The sequence below is a fragment of the Carcharodon carcharias genome, chromosome 4 (genome assembly GCF_017639515.1).
Source record: "Carcharodon carcharias isolate sCarCar2 chromosome 4, sCarCar2.pri, whole genome shotgun sequence".
NCBI classification, from domain to species: domain Eukaryota; kingdom Metazoa; phylum Chordata; class Chondrichthyes; order Lamniformes; family Lamnidae; genus Carcharodon; species Carcharodon carcharias.
Genome location: NC_054470.1, coordinates 201827516 through 201846960, shown reverse-complemented (window position 1 = coordinate 201846960; position 19445 = coordinate 201827516). Strand labels below are relative to the sequence as shown.

The window sequence follows — 19445 nt, the reverse complement described above, 5'->3', positions numbered from 1 at the left end:
GTGTGTGTGTCAGTGAGGTGCGTGCAGTGTGTGTGAGTCAGTGAGGTGCATGCAGTGTGTGTGTGTCAGTGAGGTGCGTGCAGTGTGTGTGTGTCAGTGAGGTGCGTGCAGTGTGTGTGTGTCAGTGACGTGCGTGCAGTGTGTGTGAGTCAGTGAGGTGCGTGCAGTGTGTGTGTGTGTCAGTGAGGTGCGTGCAGTGTGTGTGAGTGTCAGTGAGGTGCGTGCAGTGTGTGTGTGAGTCAGTGAGGTGCGTGCAGTGTGTGTGTGAGTCAGTGAGGTGCATCAGTGTGTGTGTCAGTGAGGTGCGTGCAGTGTGTATGTGAGTCAGTGAGGTGCGTGCAGTGTGTGTGTGTGAGTCAGTGAGGTGCGTGCAGTGTGTATGTGTTAGTGAGGTGCGTGCAGTGTGTGTGTGTGAGTCAGTGAGGTGCGTGCAGTGTGTGTGTGAGTCGGTGAGGTGCGTGCAGTGTGTGTGTGAGTCAGTGAGGTGCGTGCAGTGTGTGTGTGACTCAGTGAGCTGCGTGCAGTGTGTGTGTGAGTCAGTGAGGTGCGTGCAGTGTATGTGTGAGTCAGTGAGGTGCGAGCAGTGTGTGTGTGTGTGTCAGTGAGGTGCATGCAGTGAGTGTGTGAGTCAGTGAGGTGCGAGCAGTGTGTGTGTGTGTGTCAGTGAGGTGCGTGCAGTGTGTGTGTGAATCAGTGAGGTGCGTGCAGTGTGTGTGTGTCAGTGAGGTGCGTGCAGTGTGTGTGTGTCAGTGAGGTGCGTGCAGTGTGTGTGTGAGTCAGTGAGGGGTGTGCAGTGTGTGTGAGTCAGTGAGGTGCGAGCAGTGTGTGTGTGTGTGTCAGTGAGGTGTGTGTGAGTCAGTGAGGTGTGTGTGAGTCAGTGAGGGGCATGCAGCGTGTGTGTGAGTCAGTGAGGTACGTGCAGTGTGTGTGTGTCAGTAAGTGAGGTGCGTGCAGCGTGTGTGTGAGTCAGTGAGGTACGTGCAGTGTGTGTGTGTCAGTAAGTGAGGTGCGGCAGTGTGTGTGTGAATCAGTGAGGTGCGTGCAGTGTGTGTGTGTCAGTGAGGTGCGTGCAGTGTGTGTGTGAGTTAGTGAGGTGCGTGCAGCGTGTGTGTGTCAGTGAGGTGCGTGCAGTGTGTGTGTGAGTCAGTGAGGGGTGTGCAGTGTGTGTGTGAGTCAGTGAGGGACGTGCAGTGTGTGAGTCAGGTGTGTGCTGTGTGTGTGTGTGAGTCACTGAGGTGCATGCAGTGTGTGTGTGTCAGTGAGGTGCGTGCAGTGTGTGTGTGAGTCAGTGAGGGGCGTGCAGTGTGTGTGAGTCAGTGAGGTGCGTGCAGTGTGTGTGTGTGTCAGTGAGGTGCGTGCAGTGTGTGTGTGAGTCAGTGAGGGGCGTGCAGTGTGTGTGTGTGAGTCAGTGAGGTGTGTGCAGTGTGTGTGTGTGTCAGTGAGGTGCGTGCAGTGTGTGTGTGAGTCAGTGAGGGGCGTGCAGTGTGTGTGAGTCAGTGAGGTGCGAGCAGTGTGTGTGTGAGTCAGTGAGGTGCGAGCAGTGTGTGTGTGTGTCAGTGAGGTGCGTGCAGTGTGTGTGAATCAGTGAGGTGCGTGCAGTGTGTGTGAATCAGTGAGGTGCGTGCAGTGTGTGTGTGTCAGTGAGGTGCGTGCAGCTTGTGTGTGTCAGTGAGGTGCGTGCAGTGTGTGTTTGTGAATCAGTGAGGGGCGTGCAGTGTGTGTGTGTGAGTCAGTGAGGTGCGTGCAGTGTGTGTGTGTGTCAGTGAGGTCCGTGCAGTGTGTGTGTGAGTCAGTGAGGGGCGTGCAGTGTGTGTGAATCAGTGAGGTGCGTGCAGTGTTTGTGTGTCAGTGAGGTGCGTGCAGTGTGTGTGAGAGTCAGTGAGGTGTGTGCAGTGTGTGATCCAGTGAGGGGCGTGCAGTGTGTATGTGAGTCAGTGAGGTGCGTGCAGTGTGTGTGTGAGTCAGTGAGGTGTGTGCAGTGTGTGTGTGAGTCAGTGAGGTGCGTGCAGTGTGTGTGAGTCAGTGAGGTGCGTGCAGTGTGTGTGTGTCAGTGAGGTGCATGCAGTGTGTGTGTGTGAGTCAGTGAGGTGCGTGCAGTGTGTGTGTGTGAGTCAGTGAGGTGTGTGTAGTGAGGTGTGTGCAGTGTGTGTGTGTGTCAGTGAGGTGCGTGCAGTGTGTGTGTGTCAGTGAGGTGTGTGCAGTGTGTGTGTGAGTCAGTGAGGTGCGTGCAGTGTGTGTGTGAGTCAGTGAGGTGCGTGCAGTGAGTGTGTGAGTCAGTGAGGTGCGTGCAGTGTGTGTGTGAGTCAGTGAGGTACGTGCAGTGTGTGTGAGTCAGTGAGGTGCATGCAGTGTGTGTGTGAGTCACTGAGGGGTGTCAGTGAGGGTTGTGCAGTGTGTGTGTGTGTCAATGAGGTGAGTGCAGTGTGTGTGTGTGTCAATGAGGTGCGTGCAGTGTGTGTGTGTGTCAGTGAGGTGTGTGTGAGTCAGTGAGGTGTGTGTGAGTCAGTGAGGGGCATGCAGTGTGTGTGTGAGTCAGTGAGGTACGTGCAGAGTGTGTGAGTCAGTGAGGTGCGTGCAGTGTGTGTGTGAGTCAGTGAGGTGCGTGCAGTGTGTGTGTGTCAGTGAGGTGCGTGCAGTGTGTGTGTGAGTCAGTGAGGTGCGTGCAGTGTGTGTGTGAGTCAGTGAGGTGCGTGCAGTGTGTGTGAGTCAGTGAGGGGCGTTCAGTGTGTGTGAGTCAGTGAGGTGCGTGCAGTGTGTGTGTGTCAGTGAGGTGTGTGTGAGTCAGTGAGGTGCGTGCAGTGTGTGTGTGTGTCAGTGAGGTGCGTGCAGTGTGTGTGTGTGTCAGTGAGGGGCGTGCAGTGTGTGTGTGTCAGTGAGGGGCGTGCAGTGTGTGTGAGTCAGTGAGGTGCGTGCAGTGTGTGTGAGTCAGTGAGGGGCGTTCAGTGTGTGTGTGTCAGTGAGGTGCGTGCAGTGTGTGTGTGTGTCAGTGAGGTGCGTGCAGTGTGTGTGTGAGTCAGTGAGGTGTGTGCAGTGTGTGTGAGTCAGTGAGGTGCGTGCAGTGTGTGTGTGAGTCAGTGAGGTGCGTGCAATGTGTGTATGTGTGTCAGTGAGGTGCGTGCAGTGTGTGTGTGTGTCAGTGAGGTGCGTGCAGTGTGTGTGTGAGTCAGTGAGGTGCGTGCAGTGTGTGTGTGAGTCAGTGAGGTGCGTGCAGTGTGTGTGTGAGTCAGTGAGGTGCGTGCAATGTGTGTATGTGTGTCAGTGAGGTGCGTGCAGTGTGTGTGTGTGTCAGTGAGGTGCGTGCAGTGTGTGTGTGAGTCAGTGAGGTGCGTGCAGTGTGTGTGTGAGTCAGTGAGGTGCGTGCAGTGTGTGTGTGTGTGTCAGTGAAGTGCGAGCAGTGTGTGTGTGTGTGTCAGTGAGGTGTATGTGAGTCAGTGAGGTGCGTGCAGTGTGTGTGTGTGAGTCAGTGAGGTGCGTGCAGTGTGTATGTGTCAGTGAGGTGCGTGCAGTGTGTGTGTGAGAGTCAGTGAGGTGCGTGCAGTGTGTGTGTGAGTCGGTGAGGTGCGTGCAGTGTGTGTGTGAGTCAGTGAGGTGCGTGCAGTGTGTGTGTGACTCAGTGAGCTGCGTGCAGTGTGTGTGTGAGTCAGTGAGGTACGTGTAGTGTGTGTGTTTCAGTAAGTGAGGTGCGTGCAGTGTATGTGTGAGTCAGTGAGGTGCGAGCAGTGTGTGTGTGTGTGTCAGTGAGGTGCGTGCAGTGTGTGTGTGAATCAGTGAGGTGCGTGCAGTGTGTGTGTGCGTCAGTGAGGTAGGTGCAGTGTGTGTGTGAGTCAGTAAGGTGCGTGCAGTGTGTGTGTGTCAGTGAGGTGCGTGCAGTGTGTGTGTGTCAGTGAGGTGCGTGCAGTGTGTGTGTGTGAGTCAGTGAGGCGTGTGCAGTGTGTGTGAGTCAGTGAGGTGCGAGCAGTGTGTGTGTGTGTGTCAGTGAGGTGTGTGTGAGTCAGTGAGGTGTGTGTGAGTCAGTGAGGGGCATGCAGCGTGTGTGTGAGTCAGTGAGGTACGTGCAGTGTGTGTGTGTCAGTAAGTGAGGTGCGTGCAGCGTGTGTGTGAGTCAGTGAGGTACGTGCAGTGTGTGTGTGTCAGTAAGTGAGGTGCGTGCAGTGTGTGTGTGAATCAGTGAGGTGCGTGCAGTGTGTGTGTGTCAGTGAGGTGCGTGCAGTGTGTGTGTGAGTTAGTGAGGTGCGTGCAGCGTGTGTGTGTCAGTGAGGTGCGTGCAGTGTGTGTGTGAGTCAGTGAGGGGTGTGCAGTGTGTGTGTGAGTCAGTGAGGGACGTGCAGTGTGTGAGTCAGGTGTGTGCTGTGTGTGTGTGAGTCACTGAGGTGCATGCAGTGTGTGTGTGTCAGTGAGGTGCATGCAGTGTGTGTGTGAGTCAGTGAGGGGCGTGCAGTGTGTGTGAGTCAGTGAGGTGCGTGCAGTGTGTGTGTGTGTCAGTGAGGTGCGTGCAGTGTGTGTGTGAGTCAGTGAGGTGCGTGCAGTGTGTGTGTGAGTCAGTGAGGGGCGTGCAGTGTGTGTGTGTGAGTCAGTGAGGTGTGTGCAGTGTGTGTGTGTCAGTGAGGTGCGTGCAGTGTGTGTGTGAGTCAGTGAGGTGCGTGCAGTGTGTGTGTGTGTCAGTGAGGTGCGTGCAGTGTGTGTGTGTGTCAGTGAGGTGCGTGCAGTGTGTGTGTGTCAGTGAGGTGTGTGCAGTGTGTGTGTGAGTCAGTGAGGTGCGTGCAGTGTGTGTGTGAGTCAGTGAGGTGCGTGCAGTGTGTGTGTGAGTCAGTGAGGTTCGTGCAGTGTGTGTGTGAGTCAGTGAGGTATGTGCAGTGTGTGTGAGTCAGTGAGGTGCGTGCAGTGTGTGTGTGAGTCACTGAGGGGTGTCAGTGAGGGGCGTGCAGTGTTTGTGTGTGTCAGTGAGGGGTGTGCAGTGTGTGTGTGTGTCAGTGAGGTGAGTGCAGTGTGTGTGTGTGTCAATGAGGTGCGTGCAGTGTGTGTGTGTGTCAGTGAGGTGTGTGTGAGTCAGTGCGGGGCATGCAGTGTGTTTGTGAGTCAGTGAGGTGTGTGCAGTGTGTGTGAGTCAGAGAGGTGCGTGCAGTGTGTGTGAGTCAGTGAGGTGCGTGCAGTGTGTGTGTGAGTCAATGAGGTGCGTGCAGTGTGTGTGAGTCAGTGAGGGGCGTTCAGTGTGTGTGAGTCAGTGAGGTGTGTGCAGTGTGTGTGTGAGTCAGTGAGGTGTGTGTGAGTCAGTGAGGTGCGTGCAGTGTGTGTGTGTCAGTGAGGTGCGTGCAGTGTGTGTGTGAGTTAGTGAGGTGCGTGCAGCGTGTGTGTGTCAGTGAGGTGCGTGCAGTGTGTGTGTGAGTCAGTGAGGGGTGTGCAGTGTGTGTGTGAGTCAGTGAGGGACGTGCAGTGTGTGAGTCAGGTGTGTGCTGTGTGTGTGTGTGAGTCACTGAGGTGCATGCAGTGTGTGTGTGTCAGTGAGGTGCGTGCAGTGTGTGTGTGAGTCAGTGAGGGGCGTGCAGTGTGTGTGAGTCAGTGAGGTGCGTGCAGTGTGTGTGTGTGTCAGTGAGGTGCGTGCAGTGTGTGTGTGAGTCAGTGAGGGGCGTGCAGTGTGTGTGTGTGAGTCAGTGAGGTGTGTGCAGTGTGTGTGTGTGTCAGTGAGGTGCGTGCAGTGTGTGTGTGAGTCAGTGAGGGGCGTGCAGTGTGTGTGAGTCAGTGAGGTGCGAGCAGTGTGTGTGTGAGTCAGTGAGGTGCGAGCAGTGTGTGTGTGTGTCAGTGAGGTGCGTGCAGTGTGTGTGAATCAGTGAGGTGCGTGCAGTGTGTGTGAATCAGTGAGGTGCGTGCAGTGTGTGTGTGTCAGTGAGGTGCGTGCAGCTTGTGTGTGTCAGTGAGGTGCGTGCAGTGTGTGTTTGTGAATCAGTGAGGGGCGTGCAGTGTGTGTGTGTGAGTCAGTGAGGTGCGTGCAGTGTGTGTGTGTGTCAGTGAGGTGCGTGCAGTGTGTGTGTGAGTCAGTGAGGGGCGTGCAGTGTGTGTGAGTCAGTGAGGTGCGTGCAGTGTTTGTGTGTCAGTGAGGTGCGTGCAGTGTGTGTGAGAGTCAGTGAGGTGTGTGCAGTGTGTGATCCAGTGAGGGGCGTGCAGTGTGTATGTGAGTCAGTGAGGTGCGTGCAGTGTGTGTGTGAGTCAGTGAGGTGTGTGCAGTGTGTGTGTGAGTCAGTGAGGTGCGTGCAGTGTGTGTGAGTCAGTGAGGTGCGTGCAGTGTGTGTGTGTCAGTGAGGTGCATGCAGTGTGTGTGTGTGAGTCAGTGAGGTGCGTGCAGTGTGTGTGTGTGAGTCAGTGAGGTGTGTGTAGTGAGGTGTGTGCAGTGTGTGTGTGTGTCAGTGAGGTGCGTGCAGTGTGTGTGTGTCAGTGAGGTGTGTGCAGTGTGTGTGTGAGTCAGTGAGGTGCGTGCAGTGTGTGTGTGAGTCAGTGAGGTGCGTGCAGTGAGTGTGTGAGTCAGTGAGGTGCGTGCAGTGTGTGTGTGAGTCAGTGAGGTACGTGCAGTGTGTGTGAGTCAGTGAGGTGCATGCAGTGTGTGTGTGAGTCACTGAGGGGTGTCAGTGAGGGTTGTGCAGTGTGTGTGTGTGTCAATGAGGTGAGTGCAGTGTGTGTGTGTGTCAATGAGGTGCGTGCAGTGTGTGTGTGTGTCAGTGAGGTGTGTGTGAGTCAGTGAGGTGTGTGTGAGTCAGTGAGGGGCATGCAGTGTGTGTGTGAGTCAGTGAGGTACGTGCAGAGTGTGTGAGTCAGTGAGGTGCGTGCAGTGTGTGTGTGAGTCAGTGAGGTGCGTGCAGTGTGTGTGTGTCAGTGAGGTGCGTGCAGTGTGTGTGTGAGTCAGTGAGGTGCGTGCAGTGTGTGTGTGAGTCAGTGAGGTGCGTGCAGTGTGTGTGAGTCAGTGAGGGGCGTTCAGTGTGTGTGAGTCAGTGAGGTGCGTGCAGTGTGTGTGTGTCAGTGAGGTGTGTGTGAGTCAGTGAGGTGCGTGCAGTGTGTGTGTGTGTCAGTGAGGTGCGTGCAGTGTGTGTGTGTGTCAGTGAGGGGCGTGCAGTGTGTGTGTGTCAGTGAGGGGCGTGCAGTGTGTGTGAGTCAGTGAGGTGCGTGCAGTGTGTGTGAGTCAGTGAGGGGCGTTCAGTGTGTGTGTGTCAGTGAGGTGCGTGCAGTGTGTGTGTGTGTCAGTGAGGTGCGTGCAGTGTGTGTGTGAGTCAGTGAGGTGTGTGCAGTGTGTGTGAGTCAGTGAGGTGCGTGCAGTGTGTGTGTGAGTCAGTGAGGTGCGTGCAATGTGTGTATGTGTGTCAGTGAGGTGCGTGCAGTGTGTGTGTGTGTCAGTGAGGTGCGTGCAGTGTGTGTGTGAGTCAGTGAGGTGCGTGCAGTGTGTGTGTGAGTCAGTGAGGTGCGTGCAGTGTGTGTGTGAGTCAGTGAGGTGCGTGCAATGTGTGTATGTGTGTCAGTGAGGTGCGTGCAGTGTGTGTGTGTGTCAGTGAGGTGCGTGCAGTGTGTGTGTGAGTCAGTGAGGTGCGTGCAGTGTGTGTGTGAGTCAGTGAGGTGCGTGCAGTGTGTGTGTGTGTGTCAGTGAAGTGCGAGCAGTGTGTGTGTGTGTGTCAGTGAGGTGTATGTGAGTCAGTGAGGTGCGTGCAGTGTGTGTGTGTGAGTCAGTGAGGTGCGTGCAGTGTGTATGTGTCAGTGAGGTGCGTGCAGTGTGTGTGTGAGAGTCAGTGAGGTGCGTGCAGTGTGTGTGTGAGTCGGTGAGGTGCGTGCAGTGTGTGTGTGAGTCAGTGAGGTGCGTGCAGTGTGTGTGTGACTCAGTGAGCTGCGTGCAGTGTGTGTGTGAGTCAGTGAGGTACGTGTAGTGTGTGTGTTTCAGTAAGTGAGGTGCGTGCAGTGTATGTGTGAGTCAGTGAGGTGCGAGCAGTGTGTGTGTGTGTGTCAGTGAGGTGCGTGCAGTGTGTGTGTGAATCAGTGAGGTGCGTGCAGTGTGTGTGTGCGTCAGTGAGGTAGGTGCAGTGTGTGTGTGAGTCAGTAAGGTGCGTGCAGTGTGTGTGTGTCAGTGAGGTGCGTGCAGTGTGTATGTGTCAGTGAGGTGCGTGCAGTGTGTGTGTGTGAGTCAGTGAGGCGTGTGCAGTGTGTGTGAGTCAGTGAGGTGCGAGCAGTGTGTGTGTGTGTGTCAGTGAGGTGTGTGTGAGTCAGTGAGGTGTGTGTGAGTCAGTGAGGGGCATGCAGCGTGTGTGTGAGTCAGTGAGGTACGTGCAGTGTGTGTGTGTCAGTAAGTGAGGTGCGTGCAGCGTGTGTGTGAGTCAGTGAGGTACGTGCAGTGTGTGTGTGTCAGTAAGTGAGGTGCGTGCAGTGTGTGTGTGAATCAGTGAGGTGCGTGCAGTGTGTGTGTGTCAGTGAGGTGCGTGCAGTGTGTGTGTGAGTTAGTGAGGTGCGTGCAGCGTGTGTGTGTCAGTGAGGTGCGTGCAGTGTGTGTGTGAGTCAGTGAGGGGTGTGCAGTGTGTGTGTGAGTCAGTGAGGGACGTGCAGTGTGTGAGTCAGGTGTGTGCTGTGTGTGTGTGAGTCACTGAGGTGCATGCAGTGTGTGTGTGTCAGTGAGGTGCATGCAGTGTGTGTGTGAGTCAGTGAGGGGCGTGCAGTGTGTGTGAGTCAGTGAGGTGCGTGCAGTGTGTGTGTGTGTCAGTGAGGTGCGTGCAGTGTGTGTGTGAGTCAGTGAGGTGCGTGCAGTGTGTGTGTGAGTCAGTGAGGGGCGTGCAGTGTGTGTGTGTGAGTCAGTGAGGTGTGTGCAGTGTGTGTGTGTCAGTGAGGTGCGTGCAGTGTGTGTGTGAGTCAGTGAGGTGCGTGCAGTGTGTGTGTGTGTCAGTGAGGTGCGTGCAGTGTGTGTGTGTGTCAGTGAGGTGCGTGCAGTGTGTGTGTGTCAGTGAGGTGTGTGCAGTGTGTGTGTGAGTCAGTGAGGTGCGTGCAGTGTGTGTGTGAGTCAGTGAGGTGCGTGCAGTGTGTGTGTGAGTCAGTGAGGTTCGTGCAGTGTGTGTGTGAGTCAGTGAGGTATGTGCAGTGTGTGTGAGTCAGTGAGGTGCGTGCAGTGTGTGTGTGAGTCACTGAGGGGTGTCAGTGAGGGGCGTGCAGTGTTTGTGTGTGTCAGTGAGGGGTGTGCAGTGTGTGTGTGTGTCAGTGAGGTGAGTGCAGTGTGTGTGTGTGTCAATGAGGTGCGTGCAGTGTGTGTGTGTGTCAGTGAGGTGTGTGTGAGTCAGTGCGGGGCATGCAGTGTGTTTGTGAGTCAGTGAGGTGTGTGCAGTGTGTGTGAGTCAGTGAGGTGCGTGCAGTGTGTGTGAGTCAGTGAGGTGCGTGCAGTGTGTGTGTGAGTCAATGAGGTGCGTGCAGTGTGTGTGAGTCAGTGAGGGGCGTTCAGTGTGTGTGAGTCAGTGAGGTGTGTGCAGTGTGTGTGTGAGTCAGTGAGGTGTGTGTGAGTCAGTGAGGTGCGTGCAGTGTGTGTGTGAGTCAGTGAGGTGCGTGCAGTGTGTGTGTGTGTCAGTGAGGGGCGTGCAGTGTGTGTGAGTCAGTGAGGTGCGTGCAGTGTGTGTGAGTCAGTGAGGGGCGTTCAGTGTGTGTGTGTCAGTGAGGTGCGTGCAGTGTGAGTCAGTGAGGTGTGTGCAGTGTGTGTGAGTCAGTGAGGTGCGTGCAATGTGTGTATGTGTGTCAGTGAGGTGCGTGCAGTGTGTGTGTGTGTCAGTGAGGTGCGTGCAGTGTGTGTGTGAGTCAGTGAGGTGCGTGCAGTGTGTGTGAGAGTCAGTGAGGTGCGTGCAGTGTGTGTGAGAGTCAGTGAGGTGCGTGCAGTGTGTGTGAGTCAGTGAGGTGCGTGCAGTGTGTGTGTGTGTCAGTGAGGTGCGTGCAGTCTGTGTTTGTCAGTGAGGTGCGTGCAGTGTGTGTGAGTCAGTGAGGTGCGTGCAGTGTGTGTGTGTGTCAGTGAGGTGCGAGCGGTGTGTGTGTGTGTGTCAGTGAGGTGTGTGTGAGTCAGTGAGGTGTGTGTGAGTCAGTGGGGGGCATGCAGTGTGTGTGTGAGTCAGTGAGGGGCGTGCAGCGTGTGTGTGTCAGTGAGGGGCATAGTGTGTGAGTCAGTGAGGTGCGTGCAGTGTGTGTGTGTGTCAGTGAGGTGCGTGCAGCGTGTGTGTGTGTCAGTGAGGTGCGTGCAGTGTGTGTGTGTGTGTCAGTGAGGTGCGTGCAGTGTGTGTGTGTGAGTCAGTGAGGTGCGTGCAGTGTGTGTGTGAGTCAGTGAGGTGCGTGCAGTGTGTGTGTGAGTCAGTGAGGTGCGTGCAGTGTGTGTGTGTGTCAGTGAGGTACGTGCAGTGTGTGTGTGTCAGTGAGGGGCGTGCAGTGTGTGTGTGAATCAGTGAGGTGCGTGCAGTGTGTGTGTCAGTGAGGTACGTGCAGTGTATGTGTGAGTCAGTGAGGTGCGTGCACTGTGTGTGTGAGTCAGTGAGGTGCGAGCAGTGTGTGTGTGTATGTCAGTGAGGTGCGTGCAGCGTGTGTGTGTGTGTCAGTGAGGTGCGTGCAGCGTGCGTATGTCAGTGAGGTGCGTGCAGTGTGTGTGTGTGAGTCAGTGAGGTGCGTGCAGCGTGTGTGAGTCAGTGAGGTGCGTGCAGTGTATGTGTGTGTCAATGAGGTGCGTGCAATGTGTGTGTGAGTCAGTGAGGTGCATGCAGTCTGTGTGTGTGTCAGTGAGGTGCGTGCAGTGTGTGTGTGTCAGTGAGGTGCGTGCAGTGTGTGTGTGTCAGTGAGGTGCGTGCAGTGTGTGTGAGTCAGTGAGGTGCGTGCAGTGTGTGTGTGTGTCAGTGAGGTGCGTGCAGTGTGTGTGTGAGTCAGTGAGGTGCGTGCAGTGTGTGTGTGAGTCATTGAGGTGCGTGCAGTGTGTGTGTGAGTCAGTGAGGTGCATCAGTGTGTGTGTGTGTCAGTGAGGTGCGTGCAGTGTGTATGTGAGTCAGTGAGGTGCGTGCAGTGTGTGTGTGTGAGTCAGTGAGGTGCGTGCAGTGTGTGTGTGTGAGTCAGTGAGGTACGTGCAGTGTGTATGTGTCAGTGAGGTGCGTGCAGTGTGTGTGTGTGAGTCAGTGAGGTGCGTGCAGTGTGTGTGTGAGTCAGTGAGGTGCGTGCAGTGTGTGTGTGAGTCAGTGAGGTGCGTGCAGTGTGTGTGTGAGTCAGTGAGGTGCGTGCAGTGTGTGTGTGAGTCAGTGAGGTGCGTGCAGTGTGTGTGTGAGTCAGTGAGGTGCGTGCAGTGTGTGTGTGTCAGTAAGTGAGGTGCGTGCAGTGTATGTGTGAGTCAGTGAGGTGCGAGCAGTATGTTTGTGTGTGTCAGTGAGGTGCGTGCAGTGTGTGTGTGTCAGTGAGGTGCGTGCAGTGTGTGTGTGAGTCAGTGAGGTGCGTGCAGTGTGTGTGTGTCAGTGAGGTGTGTGCAGTGTGTGTGTGAGTCAGTGAGGTGCGTGCAGTGTGTGTGTGAGTCAGTGAGGTGCGTGCAGTGTGTGTGTGAGTCAGTGAGGTGCGTGCAGTGTGTCTGTGAGTCAGTGAGGTACGTGCAGTGTGTGTGAGTCAGTGAGGTGCGTGCAGTGTGTGTGTGAGTCACTGAGGGGTGTCAGTGAGGGGCGTGCAGTGTCTGTGTGTGTCAGTGAGGGTTGTGCAGTGTGTGTGTGTGTCATTGAGGTGAGTGCAGTGTGTGTGTGTGTCAATGAGGTGCGTGCAGTGTGTGTGTGTGTCAGTGAGGTGTGTGTGAGTCAGTGAGGTGTGTGTGAGTCAGTGAGGGGCATGCAGTGTGTGTGTGAGTCAGTGAGGTGCGTGCAGTGTGTGTGAGTCAGTGAGGTGCGTGCAGTGTGTGTGTGAGTCAGTGAGGTGCGTGCAGTGTGTGTGTGAGTCAGTGAGGTGCGTGCAGTGTGTGTGAGTCAGTGAGGGGCGTTCAGTGTGTGTGAGTCAGTGAGGTGCGTGCAGTGTGTGTGTGAGTCAGTGAGGTGTGTGTGAGTCAGTGAGGTGCGTGCAGTGTGTGTGTGTGTGTCAGTGAGGTGCGTGCAGTTTGTGTGTGTGTCAGTGAGGTGCGTGCAGTGTGTGTGTGAGTCAGTGAGGTGCGTGCAGTGTGTGTGTGAGTCAGTGAGGTACGTGCAGTGTGTGTGAGTCAGTGAGGTGCGTGCAGTGTGTGTGTGAGTCACTGAGGGGTGTCAGTGAGGGGCATGCAGTGTTTGTGTGTGTCAGTGAGGGGTGTGCAGTGTGTGTGTGTGTCAGTGAGGTGAGTGCAGTGTGTGTGTGTGTCAATGAGGTGCGTGCAGTGTGTGTGTGTGTCAGTGAGGTGTGTGTGAGTCAGTGAGGGGCATGCAGTGTGTGTGTGAGTCAGTGAGGTGTGTGCAGTGTGTGTGAGTCAGTGAGGTGCGTGCAGTGTGTGTGTGAGTCAGTGAGGTGCGTGCAGTGTGTGTGAGTCAGTGAGGGGCGTTCAGTGTGTGTGAGTCAGTGAGGTGCGTGCAGTGTGTGTGTGAGTCAGTGAGGTGTGTGTGAGTCAGTGAGGTGCGTGCAGTGTGTGTGTGAGTCAGTGAGGTGCGTGCAGTGTGTGTGTGAGTCAGTGAGGTGCGTGCAGTGTGTGTGTGTGTCAATGAGGTGCGTGCAGTGTGTGTGTGAGTCACTGAGGTGCATGCAGTCTGTGTGTGTGTCAGTGAGGTGCGTGCAGTGTGTGTGTGTCAGTGAGGTGCGTGCAGTGTGTGTGTGTCAGTGAGGTGCGTGCAGTGTGTGTGAGTCAGTGAGGAGCGTGCAGTGTGTGTGTGTGTCAGTGATGTGCGTGCAGTGTGTGTGTGTGTCAGTGAGGTGCGTGCAGTGTGTGTGTGAGTCAGTGAGGTGCGTGCAGTGTGTGTGTGAGTCAGTGAGGTGCATCAGTGTGTGTGTGTGTCAGTGAGGTGCGTGCAGTGTGTATGTGAGTCAGTGAGGTGCGTGCAGTGTGTGTGTGTGAGTCAGTGAGGTGCGTGCAGTGTGTGTGTGTGAGTCAGTGAGGTACGTGCAGTGTGTATGTGTCAGTGAGGTGCGTGCAGTGTGTGTGTGTGAGTCAGTGAGGTGCGTGCAGTGTGTGTGTGAGTCAGTGAGGTGCGTGCAGTGTGTGTGTGAGTCAGTGAGGTGCGTGCAGTGTGTGTGTGTCAGTGAGGTGCGTGCAGTGTGTGTGTGAGTCAGTGAGGTGCGTGCAGTGTGTGTGTGAGTCAGTGAGGTACGTGCAGTGTGTGTGTGTCAGTAAGTGAGGTGCGTGCAGTGTATGTGTGAGTCAGTGAGGTGCGAGCAGTATGTTTGTGTGTGTCAGTGAGGTGCGTGCAGTGTGTGTGTGTCAGTGAGGTGCGTGCAGTGTGTGTGTGAGTCAGTGAGGTGCGTGCAGTGTGTGTGTGAGTCAGTGAGGTGTGTGCAGTGTGTGTGTGTCAGTGAGGTGCGTGCAGTGTGTGTGTGAGTCAGTGAGGTGCGTGCAGTGTGTGTGTGTGTCAGTGAGGTGCGTGCAGTGTGTGTTAGAGTCAGTGAGGTGTGTGCAGTGTGTGATCCAGTGAGGGGCGTGCAGTGTGTATGTGAGTCAGTGAGGTGCGTGCTGTGTGTGTGTGAGTCAGTGAGGTGTGTGCAGTGTGTGTGTGAGTCAGTGAGGGGCGTGCAGTGTGTGTGAGTCAGTGAGGTGCGTGCAGTGTGTGTGTGTGAGTCAGTGAGGTGCATGCAGTGTGTGTGGTTGTGTCAGTGAGGTGTGTGCAGTGTGTGTGTGTGTCAGTGAGGTGCGTGCAGTGTGTGTGTGTCAGTGAGGTGTGTGCAGTGTGTGTGTGAGTCAGTGAGGTGCGTGCAGTGTGTGTGTGAGTCAGTGAGGTGCGTGCTGTGTGTGTGTGTCAGTGAGGTACGTGCAGTGTGTGTGAGTCAGTGAGGTGCGTGCAGTGTGTGTGTGAGTCACTGAGGGGTGTGCAGTGTGTGTGTGTCAGTGAGGGGCGTGCAGTGTGTGTGAGAGTCAGTGAGGTGTGTGCAGTGTGTGAACCAGTGAGGGGCGTGCAGTGTGTATGTGAGTCAGTGAGGTGCGTGCAGTGTGTGTGTGAGTCAGTGAGGTGTGTGCAGTGTGTGTGTGAGTCAGTGAGGGGCGTGCAGTGTGTGTGAGTCAGTGAGGTGCGTGCAGTGTGTGTGTGTCAGTGAGGTGCGTGCAGTGTGTGTGTGTGAGTCAGTGAGGTGTGTGCAGTGTGTGTGTGTGTCAGTGAGGTGCGTGCAGTGTGTGTGTGTGTCAGTGAGGTGCGTGCAGTGTGTGTGTGTCAGTGAGGTGTGTGCAGTGTGTGTGTGAGTCACTGAGGGGTGTGCAGTTTGTGTGTGTGTCAGTGAGGGGCGTGCAGTGTGAGTGTGTGTCAGTGAGGGGTGTGCAGTGTGTGTGTGTGTCAGTGAGGTGAGTGCAGTGTGTGTGTGTGTCATTGAGGTGCGTGCAGTGTGTGTGTGTGTCAGTGAGGTGTGTGTGAGTCAGTGAGGTGTGTGTGAGTCAGTGAGGGGCATGCAGTGTGTGTGTGAGTCAGTGAGGGGCATACAGCGTGTGTGTGAGTCAGTGAGGTACGTGCAGTGTGTGTGTGAATCAGTGAGGTACGTGCAGTGTGTGTGTGAATCAGTGTGGTGCATGCAGTGTGTGTGTGAGTCAGTGAGGTGCGTGCAGTGTGTGTGTGAGTCAGTGAGGTGCGTGCAGTGTGTGTGTGAGTCAGTGAGGTGTGTGCAGAGTGTGTGTGAGTCAGTGAGGGGCATAGTGTGTGAGTCAGTGAGGTGCGTGCAGTGTGTGTGAGTCAGTGAGGTGCGTGCAGTGTGTGTGTGTCAGTGAGGTGCGTGCAGTGTGTGTGTGTGTCAGTGAGGTGCGTGCAGTGTGTGTGTGAGTCAGTGTGGTGGATAGTGTGTGAGTCAGTGAGGTGCGTGAATCTGTGTCCGTGAGCTGTGCCCTCATTCTGTGTTGTGTTCCAGGAGGAGTGCAGCATCACGCAGTCTGTCTGCCAGTCGGGCAGAGCGAAGCTTCTCAGGCACCTATCGGGTGAAGCCAGGCCGATCTGTCTCCTCATCTCCTGGCCGAGCTCCAGGTGGGTGGCAGTCGCTTTCCTTTAGCTTGTCTGTTGCATGAAGTTATTGTGTCCAAGTGTTAATGGTTTCATTCTGTAGCTTTCTGATTGCTTCCCACATTCACCTCCTGTATTAAACGTGTACAGGGTCACTGACCCATACTGAAATCATTGAGGCCATCTTCTGCTGCTTCATCAATGACCTTCCTTCCATCATTAGGTCAGAAGTGGGGATTTTCGCTGATGATTGCACAATGTTCAGCACCATTCACGACTCCTCAGATACTGAAGCAGTCCATGTCCAAATGCAGCAAGACCTGGACAATATCCAGGCTTGGGCTGACAAGCGGCAAGTAACATTCACACCACACAAGTGTCAGGCAGTGACCATCTCCAACAACAGAGAATCTAACCATCTTCCCTTGGTGTTCAATGGCATTATCATCACTGAATCCCCCACTATCAACATCCTGGGGGTTACCATTGACCAGAAACTTAACTGGACTAGCCATATAAATACTGTGGCTACAAGAGCAGGTCAGAGGCTGGGAATTGTGCAACGAGTAACTCACGTCCTGACTCCCCAAAGCCTGTCCACCATCTACAAGGCACAAGTCAGGAGTCACTTGCCTGGATGAGTGCAGCTCCCACAATATTCAAGAAATTTGACACCATCCAGGACAAAGCAGCCGCTTTATTGCTATCCCATCCACAAACATTCACTCCTTCCACTATCACCGCACAGTAGCTACAGTGTGTACCATCTACAAGATACACTTCAGCAACTACCAAGGCTCCTTAGACAGCACCTTCCAAACTGCAACCTCCAGGAGGACAAGAGCAGCAGATAGATGGGAACACCACCACCTGGAGGTTCCCCTCCAAGTCACCCACCATCCTGACTTGGAAATATATCGCCGTTCCTTCACTGTCGCTGGGTCAAAATCCTGGATACTCCCTTCCTAACAGCACTCTGGATGTACCTATACCACATGGACTGCACCGGCTCAAGAAGGCAGCTCACCACCACCTTCTCAAGGGCAACTAGGGATGGACAATAAATGCTGGTCCAGCCAGCGACACCCACATCCCGCGAGTTATTATATTTTTTAAAAGTTCAGTGTTTCACAGTCTGATTCACATCTCCATCGGAAAATTCAAATCTCACCCCAGTTTTCTGGACTAGACACTTGTGGGGCTGCAATAAAGTTAATATTATGATTCTAATCACAAAATTGTTGCAGTGCAGCAGGAGGCTATTCGGCCCATTATGTTTGCACCGGTCGCTGAATGAGCATGTGTGTGTCCCTACATCACATGGACTGCAGCAATTGAATAAAATGATTAAGAAAAAGTCCAGTTATTAATCTGATACAACTGTTGTGTTTCAATTAGGAACATTGAGACAAGCAGCCCAGAGAAGACCTTGCCCAGTGACTGGGAGCACATATCGTGGGGAGGTCAAACATCAAGAGGCCAGGGCTGGTAAGCATCTCATAATCTCTCGAAACCCTGGCAGCTTAACCCTAGGGCCCTGGCTGCTCTGTGGAGCTCAGTACCACACTGGGTGAGATCAGTAACTCAGCCTGGACTTTGCCAGCTCATTGTGGCTTCACCCTGTCCCCTTGCCAATTTAAACTGAAATTCGGGTCTCTCAAGCTAAGCGCACCAATAGGTGTAGTCGATAGTGGAAGGGAGGTGGAGGACAAATGTGCCAACAAATTAGAGAATTGAGTATAAAACATAGAAGAATAATCATGGAGATTTCAACTACCCTGATACTAATTGGACAGAAGAGTTGGGTAAATGGGATAAGAGAATGGAGCTGCTACAATGTGGCAGGAACTCCTTTCTAATCCAATATGTAAAAAGCCCAACAAGGCAAGATTCACAGTTGGATTTATATTCTCTGGAGTTTAAAAGAATGAGGTGATCTCATTGTAACATACAAGATTCTGAAGAGGGTTTGACAGGGTGGATGCTGAGAGAGTGTTTCCACTGGTCGGGGAACCTAAAACATGGGGGTAAAGGCAAAATACTGTGGATGCTGGAAATCTATAGCAAAAACTCTTCTGAAGAGGCATACGGACTCGAAACGTTAACCCTGTCTTTCCCTCCACAGATGCTGTCAGACTTGTTGAGTTTTTCCAGCATTTTTTGTTTTTGCTGAAAGGATAAAGGGCCAATCATTTGGGATTGAGACGAGGAGAGCAAGGTTTGATCAGGGATAATCAGTATGGCTTTGTCAGAGGGAGGTCATGCCTAACAAATTTGATTGAATTTTTTGAGGAAGTGACCAGGTGTGTAGATGAGGATAGTGCAGCTGATGTAGTTTATATGTGAGTTGCACCACGGGTGGTTCAGTTGCATAGGAGGGGAGGAGGGAGAGTGGAAGAGCTCTAGCAGTAGGAGATTGCATAGTTAGCGGAGCAGACAGGCTTTTCTGTGGCCGTAGGAGTGAGTCCAGGATGGTATGTTGCCTCCCTGGTGCCAGGGTCAAGGATGTCACTGAGCAGCTGCAGGACATTCTTCTGGGGGAGGGGGAGCAGCCAGAGGGCGTGGTCCACATTGGGACCAATGACATAGGAAGGAAAAGGGAACATGGTCCTGAAAGCAGATTCTAGGGAGTTAGGAAGGAAATTGAAAAGCAAGACCTCAAGAGCAGTAATCTCAGGATTACTCCCAGTGCCACATGCTGATGAGCGTAAGAATAGGAAGATTGAGCAGTCCAATACGTGACTGGAGAAATGGCATAGGAGGGAAGGCTTTAGATTTCTGAGGCATTGGGACCGGTTCTGGGGCAGGTGGGGACCTGTACAAGATGGACAGGTTAGTCCAGTCCTGTTAAGGTGTAATGTTCTCGCGGGGATGTTTGCTAGTGCTGTTGGGGAGGGTTTAAACTAGATTAGCAGGGAGATGGGAGCCTGAGGGAAAATTCAGAAAGGAGAGCAGAAAAACTGGCAGTGGCAAGTAGAGAACTTTTAACTGATAAGGAGGATATATCAGAGAGTAGTATCAAGGTAGATAGAATATCTGTAGAGTTTGATAGAACTAGAGTAGGCTACAGTAAGTCATTAGATGGTGTCAGAGCAAGGGGGAAAGTTTAAAAAAGCCTAAATCAGGATTAATGTGCATGTATGTGAATGCACGGAGTGTGGTTAATAAGATAGGTGAACAACAAGCAAAGGTTGACAAATGGAACTATGATACTATTGCTATAACCGAGACCTGGCTTAAAGAAGAGCAGGACTGGGTATTAAATATTCCTGGGTACAAGGTGTTTAGGAGAGACAGGAAAGGGGAAGAGGTTGGTAGTACTGATTAAAGATGGTATTACAGCACTGGATGGAGAGAGAGGATGTTCCAGAGGGGTCAAGGACAGAACCTCTCTGGCTAGAGATAAGGAATGAAAAAGGTGCAATAACATTGATTGGAGTAGCATATAGACCACCAACTAGTGGAAGGGATGTAGAGAAACAAATTTGGAAAGAGATTACAGAGAGATGCAAGAGTTATAGAGTAATCATAATGGGGGGCTTCAATTATCCAAATATCGACTGGGATAGGAATAATAAAAAGGAAGAGGGGCAAGAGTTCCTGAAATGTGTTCAAGATAATTTTCTGCAGCAGTACGTTTCCAGTCCAACGAGAGGCCAGGCACTGTTGGACCTGGTTCTGGGGAATGAGTTGGCCCAAGTGGATCAAGTATCAGTGGGAGAGCCTCTAGGGAACAGTGATCATTACATCATAAAGTTTAAGTTAATCATGGAAAAGGACAGAGAGCAATCCAAAGCAGGGACAATTAATTGGGGGAATGGGCTGGGAATGCATCTGATTCATGTGAGTTGGAATCGAATATTGGCGGAAAAGACAGTGGCTGATCAATGGGCCACCTTCAAAGAGATAGTATTGCAAACAACGTCGAGGTATAATCCCTTGAAGGGGAGATGTAGGACAAATAAATCTAGAACACCCTGGATGACGAGACAGATAGAGGTGAAGATAAAAAGGAAGAAGTGAGTGTATGACAGATGTCAGGTAGAAAATACAAAGGAGAATCAGGCTGAATATAGAAGGACCAGAGGGGAAGTGAAAAACTAATCAGAAAAGCAAGGAGGGAGCATGAGAAGAGACTAGCGCTAACATAAAAGGGAATCCCAATGTCTTTTATAAGCATGTAAATAATAGAAATATAGAAACCAGGAGCAGGAGTAGGCCATTCAGCCCTTCGAGCCTCCTCCACCATTCATCATGATCATGGCTGATCATCCAACTCAATAGCCTGCTCCCGCTTTCTTCCATTTCCTTTAATCCCTTTCGCTCTAACAAACTCCTTCTTGAAAACATACTATGTTCTGA

At 53.3% G+C, this 19445-nt stretch overlaps 1 protein-coding gene across 1 annotated transcript in view; it reads left to right on the top strand.

Annotated features, from left to right (window-relative positions):
- Positions 1-19445, top strand: part of cplane1 (ciliogenesis and planar polarity effector 1) — a 217567-nt gene that overhangs the window by 194644 nt on the left and 3478 nt on the right. Inside the window, exons 40-41 of the mRNA XM_041185379.1 lie at positions 14995-15107; positions 16482-16571. Of these exons, the coding sequence (XP_041041313.1) occupies positions 14995-15107; positions 16482-16571 (203 nt within the window). The remainder of the gene's footprint in view (positions 1-14994; positions 15108-16481; positions 16572-19445) is intronic.